This window comes from Haliaeetus albicilla, chromosome 3 (genome assembly GCF_947461875.1).
Source record: "Haliaeetus albicilla chromosome 3, bHalAlb1.1, whole genome shotgun sequence".
Lineage (NCBI taxonomy): Eukaryota > Metazoa > Chordata > Aves > Accipitriformes > Accipitridae > Haliaeetus > Haliaeetus albicilla.
In genome coordinates, this window is record NC_091485.1 from 4,889,052 (window position 1) to 4,904,597 (window position 15,546).

Consider the following 15,546-nt stretch of genomic DNA (forward strand, 5'->3'; position numbering starts at 1 on the left):
TAATGACCCAACAGATGACTGGCACCCTATAACACTGGTCTGTAACTTTAAGCTGGAGAGAACCCTCTGGGCTTTTTGAAGAAATTCTCTGTTTTTTCCTTAGGATGTTCTTTTTTTAATGAAGGTGGATCCGCTTTATTAGCAACCAAATGTTTCCTTTATTTGGCATAGTGCCCCACGCCTCCTGAATGACTGATTTGACTACAAATTGCTCAGACTCTGTGATTTATTTTTCATCTCATTTATTGCAGGCATGAATACAGGAACAGGTAAACAGCTGAGCCGTAAAAGTTTCTCTCTAGGCATGTTTTCAACAAAATGCCATCATACACTGTCTGATGATACACGCTGCTACTCAGATGAAACAAAATGGTGTGAGCAATCTTACTTTAAAGCTGCTACCCACCAGTCAAAGCTGCAGCTGCCAAAGAAGCCTTCTCCTCCACTTGCTCTCTCCCTTCCCTCCTTCTCCACGTCATCTACAGGTTCTTTTACGGCACTTAACTTTACAAAACACAGTTGTGAAGCTGATCTTACATGCAATTACGGATCAGCCTCAGTATATTTATTGCAAACTCCTTGAATATCAGGACATTTAAAAAAAAAAAAAGAAAGAAACAATATTCCATTGCATAATTACGAGTAGGTTTTTGTAGCCAATGAACCAGAAATGTATTCAGAAAAAAAAAAAAAAGAAAGAAAAACAAAGGATATTTGTAAACAGTTCAAACAAAACATGGTGCTGCCTCCAAAGAAACATTTCACTGCATTGCCAGCTCTGTTTCAAATGGGCACGTAGGCATCCTGTCGCAAGAGAGTTGTGAAGCCACGAACTGAAACTTTGGAGGAGTTAGTTTTCAAACATTGCACTTTCAGGGTCTAAGTATGTCTGAAATGTGAAAAATCTGCACACACTGTGGGATCTGATAGAGATGTGGGATCTCAAACAACATTTCTAAAGAAAACCCGGTTATCCCTTTTCAAACAAAATAGTGAAAACAGCTGAACCACACAAAAACAAAGCACAATTGATTGGCTTCCATAAGAGACTGCAACATGAGAAAATATTTAACTCCTTGCATAGCTATTGAAATGGCCAATAAATTTTGCTGGAATCACCCAAACATGACAACATTGCATTCTGCTGCTTAGAGACTTCACGCTGGAAAGCTGGGATCTGCTGACCGGGTCGGAGCATCGCTCGGGGCACTGTTAAAAGCCAGGGCCATCCCTGGTAGGCTTTGCCAGCGTGGCTAGAGCAGGAGGTTTCATCAACAAGCTATTCCCAGACCGGGCACAGGGTGTTTCTGGTAGCGTTATTTACACCCAACACGCAAGGCTTTCGCTGGCAGAGCTACGTCGATCACAAGTCATACCTCAGAGTACCCCTGGATGATGTAGCCTTGTGTCGGCAAGGATTTGCAGTGTCGACCTAACCAGAGGGATGGAGAGCCGGATTCATCTCACTTAACTGTAAGCAACGCAAAGGTAGACGTTTAAGTCAGAGTCACCTCCAGAAGGCAGTTCCTTTGATCTCCTGCCAGCGGAGAGTTGGGCATATTAACGTTAGGTGAGATGAAGCCTTTCCCAGGAGAGCTGAAGAGACAAAGTCCTTTCAGCCACCCTGTCCTGTCACCGACTGGAGACCATGCTTCAGAAGGCTGCTGTTCAAATGCGTTATCTTTACACACGTCAATGTACATGATAATGATAGCCTGTGCTGGGCTTCATGCTGCCACAACTACATAGGCAAGCTCATTAAAGCTAGCTCAGATACTTCTGCGCTATTATACAGACATACCCTCAGGCAGAGTATCCTTTAACACCTGTAAAGTTAAAGTCGAGGGGCAAATCTAGAGTATTTGCCCCTCAGCGTATGTTCACGTTGACATTGTCTTGTTTACAGCAGTTTTGGGTAACAGGTGTCCTAACACTGTAATTCCCAACCAGAGGTGAGGCAGGAGGGTTTATTCAGAGGATGTGAAAAGTGAGACGCTTAAGCGTGGCTGAAGAATGTACGTAGTAAGAAAGAACAAGGTGATGACATTCCGCAGTTAAAAGTTTAGTTTGATATCAGTAAAACAGTTTTAATAAAGCTCCATTAGACTGCAGAATAGGAAACGGTGGCAGCCAGTGGAATAAGACACTAAAACAAGACAAGGCAACGTACTTAGGGTTGTTCTGTGGAAAACAGCCCACGGGAATGAAGCGGCCACGCGAGCCTTTCCCTCTTCTCCTGGTGGGAACCAAGGAGGGAGGAATCTCTGCTGTTTCTCAGCTATAAAGACTTGGCCACTGTAAAGTAATCTCGGTTCACGTTTCTTGTTTTCCAGTTCTGGCTATTTCAGCTGAAGTATTTTTATACAATGGGAGCAAAACATTGCATTTCAAATAATAAACTAATAGCTGGTTTACGAGCCAGAACATCTGGTGGGGCTGGTCTGAGTCAGGCATTCAAGTTTTGCTAAAGGCTTTTCTTTCTGTGACCAGACTGCCCTAATGCGGGTAATTGGATCTGTTTGCCCCCAAACCTGAAGGCATATCACGGGGTTCCTAAAGTCCACTCCACGGCAATCAGTACGACTGAAGCGTGTGTTCAGATCTGGTTTTGCTGTTTTTCCTTGACAATGACTTTGTGAAACTGCCGCCATTTCACACAAAACTGGGGCTTGCTTAACAGCAGGCAGAAGACCAGATTCAGCTAGTCAGCGCTGTGCCATTCTCAATGTTACTTTGCTTTCCTCTCCCCAAACAGCACCTCTGATTACATTTTTCTTTTATTTGTTCTTCACAATGCTCCCTTTTACTTGGGCACGGACAAAACATGCTGCTGCTTCTCCCTCTCCCAGTACCTTCTGGGAAAAGGTGAGTAACAGGACACGGGAGATGCAGCCTTTTGCGTTTTCCCCTCCTTTCTGATTTCTTCACAGGGATTTACTGCTCCTAATCCATTTTTAATAACCTTGGGTTGATGGAGCAGTATATTAAGACATAAGGAACAGAAGTGTCCTGGCACTGTAACTAGGTGGACAGCGTACAAGTCCTATCCGATTACCCAGCAAAGTCACCTGAGCGCTCCGAAATCTGCAGTCCAGGTGTGTTTCTATGGCTCCTTGTGCCCATCGCTCAAGTTGAGCTACTTCATTACATCTTGTATTGCGAGTTTCTACCTAACACTTGTGCTGTTTATTTTGCCCCATTTTATGGCAACCAGAAAAGTTTGGGGTTGGTGGATTTAACTGGGGAGCCTAATGCTAATTTCTTGTCCCAGTAAATATAAAAGAGACAAGTCATTTTATACCTCCACCTTGCAATCCACAGTCCTACGATGCTCTCAAGAATTCTCCTTTCAGAAAAAGAGCACGAACTAACTCTGAAACTCAGTCTCACAGCAATCACTTTCCCAGCCTCCACACAAACAAACTGCTTAAGCTGAGATAAAGCCATCGTAATCGGTATCAAATTAAGGGCAATCTTTTATCTTAATACAAACGAGAGAACACAGCATACAGAGTAACAGAAAAATATACATCTTCAGCCATACAAAACGCACAAAACTTTCCTGTTGGAAGAGTACCTTGTAGCTGACAGTTGTTGGTAGCTTTCTGGATGACCCTGCACTACTGAACAGGGGGAAATGGAGAACTTCTTTCTTCTTTTTTTTTTTTTTCCTAGGAAACAGTCGGTGGCATTACCTGTATACCATAAACACCTTCCCTGGGGCTGTGGTTCTGCTAGCACTGGACTACCCACCCCACCTGATGCCTGAGATAGCTCCACCGAAGGTAAGAACCTGCTTGCGTGCTGGAGGTGAACGGGATATACAGCCAGGCATACCCCCCCCAGGTTTGCCAGTACACACGTGCAGATTAGTAGAGTGAAAAAAAATGGGCATAGACACAGCTATGTCGTAAACTATCATTGTTATTATTCTTCGAAGTGATCAATCAATTCACGTGCGCGAGCTATGTCCACACCGCTGAGGCTCTGCAACCTGCAGTGCTGGGGCAGGAGCCGTCTGAGTGCGGGTGAGCTCTAATGCCTAGGCAACCCGGAGAAGGTAAAACTTCTCACTTCGTTAAAAAAAGTCAGTATCAAGCTAGAAAGTCAGTAGCAAATTACTTTAAACAACTGATTATTTTTTTTTTTTTCATTAATGGAAATACGGTAAGATTTAGTTGAAGGTTTAGGTCAAGATGACAAACCATAGAGATCGTTGGGTGCGTATACCTGTATGGTGGGGTGTCTTTCCCCCTTGCAGCTATTTATGTCTCTGAAGTGAAGGTTAAGGTTAGGAATTTAATAAGACAGCTGTTTATTTTTCTGTGGAGACTAACAGTCCTGGGGTTAGGATGTAATAATCATTCTTCTGCTTTAAAAATGGTTCTTTAACAAATAGCAGTAGCTCATTGCAATTTTCAGTTGTACAAAATGACATATTTTCTATGTTACTATCAAAATATTCTGCATAACATTAATTTCTGTGCACTTATTAACATATGTACAGAACAGTGTTTCCCAATAGAAATCAGTATGCTCCTTGCTGATCCTTTTTGCCCTAGATTTACCAAAACCAAACCTGAAATTAATTGTGTTAATAGTATAAAATCTCAGGAGAGATAAAGGATTGAAGGTTTATTTCCCAGCAGCAAACGAATAAAGGAACTCCTTCAAGTTAAAGTCTAGCCGAGACCTAATTTTAACCAACCGTGGTGAATCCAGGCGAGCCAGGAATATCACACATTTTCCCGATGCATTATGTTGAGTACACAGAAGCAGAGGAATGTAAACAGACAGAAGGCACATGAAAGGCCCCAATCCATTCTCCATCTGACGGAAGTGCGAATTTCATAATTCTGTCATCAAGAGTCTTTTCATCATTTTCTCTCTCTCAAGTTCACGCCTCAGAGTCTCAGCACTGTGTAATTAATGCACAAACAGCCAATTATGGGAACAACAATAAGTCTCAGATTTCAATTTAAAATAATTAACATTTTCAAAATACCAAAGGAGGGGAAAAAAGGTCAGAGTCGATTCAGTGAAAAGGCTGATAACTGATGCCTGATTCACAACCAAGTACCACTTGATATTTCTGAAGAGAAAACAGAGGCAACAAAAAGGACATAAAAAAACCCCACATGGCAAAACAGTTTAGGATTTAATCTCTACCCCCGTTAAAGGCTACTGATATTGGTCGGATATTGGGGGACATCTCTATACGCTGAATTTACTATAGTCTTGCACACATCGGGGTGTGGGAAGCAGAGCCTGAAGCCCTTGCTCCCACACACCAAATCACTCCAGAGCCCGCGGGCTCTGCAACTGGGAATGCCCTGGGTTAGTGATTCTGTTTCTCAAGAAATAGTGTGGGGGGAAAAAAAAAACAACCAACCTCTGTTTACTGTGTTGTTCTGAGAGTTAAGTATCTAATGCTTGTAAAACAGTTTGGAGATTTAAACTGCAGCGCAGAAACCTTGCAGCCCATTCATGGACAAGCAGGGGTGGAATCACCCACTTGTGTTCGAGACATCTTACAGAAGCTGAGTTCAGCACTACAGCTTCAGAATTACATTTTCACCGGCACAATAAATTTTTGGATGAGTTGGCAATGTTGAACAAGCGTGCAGGTGTAATTAAACCAACATCTACAAAAACCAGCTAACAAACGAAAACGGGAATTGACTGTGAATCCAAAAGTAAAAAATGCTCATCTATTATCATGCCAAAGAAATAGTTGTCTCTTCAACATAAGCCTAAGACCTTTTTGCGCTCCAGAAGTATTGAATATATCCACCCCTACATTTGTATTCAGTAAATTATCAGCTTGGGAAATTCAGCTTTGATTAAATTCTAGAATAAGAAGCCAGCATGCAAAACGGGTAGGATGGAACAATAGAAAACTGAAAGCAGGCTGCCTGTGGAAAGATGGGATGGCTTGTTGTTTCTCTAAGAAACTACAAGACCGACCACTGTAGCTTGACATTACTGGGAAAAAAAAAAAAAAAAAAAAAAGTAGTAAAAGAAAGAAAACCAGTGCCCATTTTTCATTTAGAAGAGTGGGCATGTCTCAACCTCAGCTTTCCCCCCCGGACATTTAATTTCAAAAAACAAATTGCAACAGTAATTATTAAAAGAAAACATTTGTGGTTCAGACAAAATGACTTGCCTGAGGAATATCTTCATAAGCCTTTTTCTCCAGGCCATTGGCCACAGAAATGGTACGCTGCCGGCTGCAGCAGTTAATTAAGGCAGGTTTGGTTCTCAGAGCAGATATGTGTTATAGATATTTCTTTACATAACCCACCTATTCTGAAGTAGGTGTCAAGCAGCAACTGGAAATCTTTTGGTATCAGGGGAAACGTCACTTTATGGTAATTATGATAGAAAAAGAGGAATCAAGCTGATTCCTTTAATGCAGAGAGCATCATAGTATTTCTGTGAAAGAACTGCACATACCTGTCTGCCAGCGAAATCGGTTTATGCGACGTATATATTGTCTGGACCGTTGGAGTTGGTATAGTCTCTGCCAAAGATCTCAGTACGGGCGATGGAGTTACCAGCGTTATCTTAGGAGATGACTGCACCGCACAGCATTGTAATTTGCTGTCTGTAAATTCTGCCTACAAAAAAAAAAAAAAAAAAAAGTATACAGACACAGAAAGGAAAAAAGCATAGATTAGCTTCTACTGCTCTTGCTACACTTCACCATCCAATTCATTGCCAAACACTCAGTAGTAACAACTAATAATGAGAACAATATATACATAGCTGTAGCTATAGCTGCTCAGTGCAACCTCCGTGGATGCTGAACAGCCACCTCTTTCGATGGCTCTTCCAGAGCCGTGCCTGAGGGGCAAGCCTGACGGCAACATGCGCTACGCGAGATGAAACTCCACGTACGGGACTGGCAGCATTCGAATAAAAGACATCGTCGGTTTGGAGAATGCTGACCGCAAGAGATTTCTGGACTATTCTTCAGAAATCCTATACAATTTGCTGGTGGGTCCTCTGACTAATCTGTGTTTTGCAATAGCCAGGAGTCTGGGTTTCAAAGTGTCCATCCCTTTCCCACATTTCCTAACTGGAACATGCCTCAGGAGAAATATTCTGGCGGTTATCTACTGATAGGCAATATTGGAAGGGCTGCTTTAAGACAAACAGCAAGCAACTATCTCCTGCCTTTCAGGTGAGGCATATCAGCGCTGCAGTATTACAACAGAGACTGTGCCAGCCTATACAGCTGGACGGGCAGGACCCCTAAAAATAAAACAACACCGTCTTCCTTTTCGGCATGGACTATTTCTCATGTCAAACCACAGTGGCTAGTGCCTGTGGTGCATGGATGACCCTGACCTGGGAAAAGCACAGAGAAATTGCAGTTTGTCAGCATGTCAGGACCATTAGGATATGCTCCTACTGGTATCGGCTGCATTTCTTTCTTGCCAACTTTTTTCAGACTTTAGGGCAGGGAGGAAGAAAAGTCACCATCATAAGGGAGCAGCTATTTGAACAGCAACTTTTTTTTTGTCTTAATTATTTCTCAAATTCTGCAAGCCACGCAGGATCAATGCTAAACACAAATCAGTTTAATCAGCGGGACAATTATTTGAGCCCAGGAAAGAATGGCTGTGTTAGGTTTGCTTGCTTATTGTCATTTTTAACATGTCTCTGCTGACGTTTCAGCTCAACCCGTCTGATATGCTCCAAAACAACCTCTGAAGCAAAAGGAATTCCATTAATTCCACAAAATTAGTAAAATGGAAAATGTAAAACCAATTAAAGAAACTCTCCCTCCAACCCTGGCCAATTATGTGTGTAAATACTGGCTAATAGAACCTGTCCAAACTTCTCTCTCGTTCAACTTTTAAAACTCAGCCTTACAAGCTGCAGGGGTATCAAATTTGGTGTTCCTCATACAGGATCCCTGTCTTCTGAGAACTGCCAGATCTTACTTTATGGCATGAGAAGGAGGCACCACTCCGTGAGGCTGATGTAAATTCTCCCAGCCTTACTGAAATCAGCAGAGCGATGACAAATTACACTTGCTGAAGATTTGCCCTGAGTGCTAAAGAGTGTTTGCTCTGGATAATGGTTTTACAGTATATATCCAAAGCATCTTCTTATATATATCTGCTTGCACAGTATGTTTGAATCAAATATTTAACTGGTCTAAACAGATCTAATTTCATTAATTTCAATCTATGTGACTCATACCAGCCTGAGAATATGGTCAGCAAGCCTGCCATTTCTCTATGGAAATCTCTGAAATTCAGAGGGGTTCCTGGCATGAAGCTTATTTTTAAATATTCCAGGCAGCCAAGTTCTCTAATTTTTCCTCTGATAAAATCAACACAGCTGCATATACACCACCAAATTAGAAGCCCTACACAAAATGTCACTGTTCATACCTTTTTCCCCTCAATAACATTTCAATGTTTTGTTCCAAGCAAAAAAAAAAAAAAAAAAGTGAAGGGGAAGCAAGGAAAGCAAGGAAAAGAAAAAGAAAAAAACCCAAACAAACAAGGAAAAAGATTAACAAATGTTACCATCTGGGATTATGTGTGACTGGAGAACATTCAGAGTTAGATCTACCTGTAAGTAAGTCCTAGCACTAATTTAGACCTTTCCTTTACAGCTCCCGCCTGCAGGGCAGATATCTTCAAGCCCGTGCATCAGGATGAACTGAACCGCTGCTGGGGAGAAGCACATCTCTTTGGGCTGGGATGGAGGACCGTGAAACACAGGACCAAAGTCTAATTAACCTTCCTAATTGTTTTGCCTTCTTTATGCAGTCCTCTAGGTAGCTGCTCATTTACCACAGCTGTTTGTACGTAACTCTTTAAAAGGAATGTATGGAATCGTACGATGGATCGCACACCATTAGATTTTTATTGTAACTGTTTTAAATATTTGTGATCTGGATTCTGCCCTCCACCCTGCCCAGGGAAACAGGACTTTATGGGGCGAAGAGGGAATTTCAGAAAGATTAGTTTGAATTTTACTCTGCTGCTTCTCTCCCGACAGAGCATAACAAAAATCTCAACATTTGAATTTGCCAAGAAACAGCCATTTCCTGCAAGATGGAAATTTCTGTGGACAAGTATATCAAGGTAGCTTCTTTTTATATTTTAAAGTTCTATCCCCCCAATGATGAAAAAATATTTTATATACCCCTCCTAAATTTTGCTTTCATCATAACTGTCATAGGCAGAAAAATAATTTCCTGACAATCATTACTAACTAGTGGGAAAGCTATTTTGGGTGTATCTTTTTGCTTAGGTAAAGTAGTACTATGAAAGACACAAACACTGTAACTTTGGTTTAGCTTTTACCACAACTACTATCTGGACTTGGCTGACCTAGCGAAAAGTTGCTGCGACATATTCCCGTGTATTTTTGGATACCTTTAATTACAGCTAAATGGTGGCACTGACGCAGCTTAGGGACCCTAACTAACTCTGGCTTTAAAATACCTATTTGGAGAAAAACAACATTTAGGTCAAATCCCATGATCAGGTTTATCGTGAAAGAAAAGCCTCTTTCTTTAAATCATTAAATGCAGACAGTTACTGCACATGGCCCAACAGTGATTGAAGTTACTTATCTCTGATTATATGCCAGATATAGATTACTGCTATCAGTAAAAGTTAAGGTTAAAGTCTGAAATGCTTCATTTTGCAAACGTAATTTAAAAGCTTAAGTCAGTTACTGTGGTCTATAATTGTAATCAGAGAGTGTTTCTTACAGAGTAGATAATTTTGTCATACTTACTGTGTAACGCCTCTACCCTTAAAGTAGGACTTAGATTGGACTTATTTTTTAAATTATCAAATAATTGTTTCCTGTTTGTATGTAGTTTACCTTACCAAAAACCCCAAATCCCAACTTCTGTGAAAGTTTAACAAGAACTGAGTTCAATACTTGATTCAAGTTATTAAGTAAACATGGGAGTTTATACAAGGATACCATTGTAGTCATCAACACACTAACTATAATTCTTCCTTAAAATTCAGATGCAAATTCAATGAAAATCAGGCCCCTCTTTGTGATGGCACAGCAGGCGGTTTCAGGCAGGAGGCCATGCAATTGCTAGACAGAGGACTAAGTCTTCCCATTCCCTTATTGCTCCTTGGAAAGAGGCTACGGAGCTTCACAACTGTCCTCTACAGTCCTGAACTGAACAACATTCTGGACCAACCGCATTAGCGGTGAGCCTTGACCTTTAACTCTTAGTCCTGTGTCTAGTAAGCAGCAATGTCTGAATGCAGGCAAGTTAATTATTTGTATAATGGAAATATTTAGCTAATTTGCACTCTAATTTCTACTTGGATTTTTTTTTTTTTTGAGGACTGCTTAGCGCATAAGTTTCTGACACTGTTAAAAAAATCAGTTGGAATTGTGTTAAATACACAGTTTTTTAGTTGCACATTCTACTTACAGAAAACTGTGGTACTGTTGTAAAAGGATCGAAAAAAGGATTAGATGTATCAGCAGGGAATGTCTTTATCTTTAAAAAAGATAAAGAAAAAGATGTTACTTTCAGAGCATAAAAATGCAAAAGAAAAAAAAAGCAGCAAAGCATTGCAACTACAGTGACATATCCAACAAATTAGAGCAGTTCAGCAGTGCTTGGACCAGACCAAAAAAGACCCCTCCAAAAATGCATACAGAAATCTGATGATGAATAGTCAAAGCATAAATATGAAAACTCGATAAATTAATTTTACCATGTAATTAAATCTGTTGTGCAAATACGGAGCTGATTGCATACAATATATCTCCCAATTCTGTCAACAGCCATTGGATTATTATCTGCTTCCTTCAGCCAGCACTACATTTTAAAATGTGTAATATGAAGTGCAGGAGCAAATTCTGCAGCGCAGGAACTTTGGCTAAAGAACTCGTGCTTTACATATTTTAAATTTCTAGAGTTTCAGTCCCACAGTTGCTGCCAAAGACAGACAAACAATCACGTAAAGTGGGATTGAAAGAAAACCATGTATAAAAAAAGCACTGGGGACAACTGTTTGTTTCGGGCAGCTACGAGGCCCTGTGTCGAGGGGAGAGCTGTGGGTAACGGATGACCTTAGGAGGTTTTTTTTGGAAAAGCACCCGGAGAGGTGAGAGACCAACACGTCCATGTGCCGAGAAGCCTGAGAGCTCCCAGGGCTTGGTCCATGAGCGTACGGTCACTGGTGTGACTAGACCCTGCTGGAAGTCGCTTCTGCCCTTAAAATCGCTTCAACCATTAACTGAAATTAAAGAAATATTAGAAGCAGCAACAATCTCTGTCCCACTTCATTGTGAATGCTGTTTTTCGCGATTTTCCTCTTTACAATGCAGACGTTATTCATTCATTCAAAGAGATGACAAAATAGCAAATAAAGGTATCAGTTTCGAACTGCACTTCATGCTTTCCATTTGGAAAACCACATTTTTCACTGTAAAGGTGCGTTTTTCACTTTATTATAGAAACTGCCGTGCGTTTGTTTGTTATGAACGTCTTCAAGCGTAATTCACTAACTACAGATATATAACTGTTGTTTAATAATGAGGAAAGCTACCCTGAGGGCCTTGAGCCCACAAGCCAAAGCAAAACCTGAAATTATGACGTCAAATATAATTACGTAAATGTATAGAGTTTATTTTGTAAATAAAATAACAGAAGCATACTGGCTAAAAGGATGCCAAGGGAAATTAACGGCCATCTGCAGGCCCACTTCTGCAAACATGTGAAATTAATCTGGCCATTAACTGTCAGGCTTCTTACACACAGAGAGTATGGATAGCAAAGATACAGTTAAACATGTAAATACCTTTTTTAACAGAATAAAGGTGTTTATAAGTCAATTACACAGGTGCAAATGAACAAACAACTGTGTAAGGGAGAAATTCTTTTAAATCACTATTTTCTATGCAAACATATTAAAGAAAATTTCACACTCCTTTTATAGTCCTATATTCACGTCCGTTAGCAAAGTGTATGTACGCTACAATGCCGATTGAACCTACTCATTGGATTGAAACAACAGCTCCTTGCAAGCTTCATACCTTGAGCCAAGTCTGTCAACGCAAAACATGGACAGCTGTAACATGTCTCACTTTTTTGAGAGACAGCAAATACCCATGAGCCCAGGTTGTCGTTCTTGGGTTATAAAGGGTTTGCAATATGACGTTGCAGTACAAAATACAAGCGCACTCCATTACGAACACAATATTTGAGCCAAAGGCAAACAGGGGTGGGAAGCTGGTTGCTCATATGCAGCGTGAGTTTGATATTCTACAGCCAAAATCTCTCTAATTTTGCAGGTTGGTCTCATTAAGGAATCGGAGCGCGGTTACTGAATACAGAAAAGTAAAATGACGCAGAACGCTATTCAAGAGCCCACTGGGATTTGGGACCAGAGGCCCGCAAGAGGAGTCAGCCCTGATTACACACTGTGGCACACAGCCACGCAGAATACTCTCTTGCAAAATCAGTCCTCCCATCTGTGGACGTGCCAAAGGCCAGCCTACGTATCAAAACACGGCAAAAAAATGGTTAATCTGGCTTAGTTATCAGCGCAAGTTCCTCTCTCGGGGAGCTGTGCTTATTTAATTTTGGGAATAAGACAATCTCGATAAATGAAAGGCTCTCTAGGTTCTAAACCCACCAATTTCCGGCACTTTAAAGAAACTGAAAACAGAAATTAAGGAACAGAGGGGGAAAAACCATACTTGCGTTCAATTTAAGAGTGACAAACAGAAACCACCCTTGCTCAGCCTTTAGGATTTACTGTCTTCTTCTCATCTTTTTTCCGTCCAAGAAGAGACCACTGTTACTCAAATGGCACAACGGAGTTTATTGGTTTGGCCCAGGCCTTATTATGAGTGCTGCTGCCAGCTCCCACAGGCAAAACGCAGAGACAACGCTGCTGTTGTCTCCTCAGCGCTGGCAAGAGGTTCTTGTCGACTGATGGCTTGGCTCCTTTGAGTAGGAAGGAGGTACGACATCCTCCTCATCCATGCAACAGCAGAAAAATTCTGTATATTTGAGAACACTTTTCAGACTGAGGATACGCAGGATGGGGAGAGAGTAGCGTGGAACGCATCAGTGAAGCAACTGGTTTATGTGAAACTGAATTTGGAAATTGGAAAAGTCTTTTCACCCAAGAATATACTTTGGCCTGACTGTCCTGCATGTCCACCATGGCCAGCAGTGTGCTGATAACAGCAGCAGTTGCCAGCACCTGGGAAGAGGAAGAAAACCCTGGAATTCCCACCCCACCACACAAGGAAAGCAGCATCATGTGTGAGTCTTTTCCTGACCCTAGTCTTGGGGTAAAGTTTATTGCATGGAGTCAAAACTCTCAAAGTAGCTCAAAAAAGCAAAACAACTCTCTGACCAGAACGAGAGGCGAAGACCTAAATGTTATACAGTGCCCACACAGTATATAGCCTCTCTCCCTGTGTTCGGAGGAAGACATAGCATACCTTTAAACGTCTCCTGACTAACGTGGCAGAAGCAGACTCTAAACTTCTCCTGGGTGCTTTCTTCTCTCTGCTGCGGCAGCATCTGTTGAAAGATGCCACCTGGGGACCAAGAAAGGAAGAAGAGCAGAGCCATCTCCAGCACCTACCGCAAACCTGCTGTCCCTCCAGCCTCTGGAGACCTTCAGCAGCTTCCAGGCTTCACCTGGGATTGCAAACATGAGGGGAAAAGGGAAGAGGAAAGAGGAGGCGGGCAGCTCTGTGTGCAGGACACTCTCGGGAAGCTGAATTGAGGCTGCTCAGACTAGCAAAACACAGTAGCTGCTAGTGCGTGGATTGCCTGTAGACAAGCTGCTGAGGTATTCTGTCTACTTTGGTATAAGACAAAATGAGAAATAACAGCTTTAAAGTCTACAGCTGAGCACAAAAATTCCTGCGGTGGCAGGTGGAGCAGCAGTCGTGTCCACATTGCAGACCTGCTCAGGTGGCAGCTGGAGCTAGACGCGACTGTGTCCACATTGCAGACCTGCTCAGATGAGCATGTTCTGGCACAGTCAGGCTCTTCCACGGGAGCAAAAGGGACTAATGGGTGTCACAGGGGCTATAGAAATATCACGAGCAACGAGAGGTCGGAGCTGTACTTTCGATAACAGCACAGACAGACTTGTAAGTATAAAACTTTTCAAGCCCACCTGCTCTCTGCAGCAGTGGAAAGTCTTGCAGCCCAAGTCGCGACCATAAAACAACCTTTAAGGCAGGTCCCATAAGTAACCGTCACGTCACAGGGGCACGGCATGAAAGGGGAGTGAAGGCGTTCTGCGTTCCAGCGGCATCTCACATGCTGAGGGCTTGTTTCACAACCTCAAATGCCCCTTGCTTGAAAGGTCAGGGTGCATTACCATAGCAGAACTACTTTCGACAAGTATTTCCTCGTCCGGAATATTTAGCTTGGCAAGTTGAGTATTTACTAAGCTTAAAAGAACAGTTGACTCTTAACAAAAAGAAAGAAAAAAAGAAAAGAATAATACAAAAAGGATTGGCACAGTCCCAGGACAAGTCCAGTGGTCAAATAATCTTTAAGGGGAAAGATCTGAAAACCAGTCAATATAACAGTCACATTGATTTTGTGGGAAACTGAGTCAATTTTTATTCCTCTGTGGCTAATTTTCTGCTAGTACTCAAAGATTCTTGTTGCATTATTAGCTGTCCATTGGGGTGACATATTTTGGAGGTATCTTTGCCACAATCAGAAAGAATTAACAGCACTAATTTTCCTTGATATTTATACTGCAAGGAAGAATGAAGGAGAGTGAAAGAAGAAAAGGGACAACAGGACAGGGACTTCCCCTTTGCATTTGTGCAAAGGGTTCTTCTGGATAGAATTTAAAATCTCGGTAAAAACAATTGTACTCTCTTGAAACACCTTTTAGATGGGTTAGGATTAAAAACCTTTAACTTTCTCATAAAAGCAAATGGAAGTGGAGGGAGACAAAGAAAGAGTACTTTTATCAAGTTAATTGATATAAAATTAGCTATTTTTGGTATTTCTATCAGAAGGGAAAATTACAAATGCCCTTGCTGTGACAAAAAAGTACCACTTTGGGGAGAAGTGGGCTTAATTTGGATATGTTCTCTTACACTGGGGGCAGTCAGTATATTCACTGCCCTGCCACAACTTACTTTCCTTCTACAAAGGTCTGGTAAGATCTTCTGCTGTTGACACTTCACTCCCATCCCCTGCACCTTGGCTGGAGGCCTTTAAAACATGATGGAGAAAACGTGTGATCTCAGTGGGTTTGCACTGTCACTTTGTATACTGGCCAGATGGAAGAAAAACTTCAGGCCAAACACTTTGCTAGATTCCTGTGCATCACAGCAGAAGCAGAGCTGCTAACACCCGACATGGTGTCATAAACACGGCCCTCAGTGTACACATATAGCCAGAGGAACATTCTGTGGTGCTTTATTTCAAAATACATGCTATAAGTTGAATACCATCACATCCATACAGCACAGAGGTTTGTTTCTAATTTTCATAAAATTAGAAAAGATCAGCAGCTGAAACTTCTGGATTAC

The 15,546-nt window shown here is 41.7% G+C and overlaps 1 protein-coding gene across 2 annotated transcripts in view; it reads right to left on the reverse strand.

Annotated features, from left to right (window-relative positions):
- Nucleotides 1-225: 225 nt before the first annotated feature.
- Nucleotides 226-15,546, reverse strand: part of EPB41L4B (erythrocyte membrane protein band 4.1 like 4B) — a 171,169-nt gene continuing 155,848 nt past the window's right edge. The window contains exons 23-25 of one of the 2 annotated variants that reach the window (XM_069778718.1): nt 10,439-10,507; nt 6,457-6,620; nt 226-4,918 (exon numbers count right to left, since the gene is read on the reverse strand). In XM_069778718.1, coding sequence (XP_069634819.1) covers nt 4,849-4,918; nt 6,457-6,620; nt 10,439-10,507 — 303 coding nt within the window. In that variant the 3' untranslated portion in view covers nt 226-4,848. The remainder of the gene's footprint in view (nt 4,919-6,456; nt 6,621-10,438; nt 10,508-15,546) is intronic. The other variant, XM_069778719.1, reaches the window with a different exon arrangement.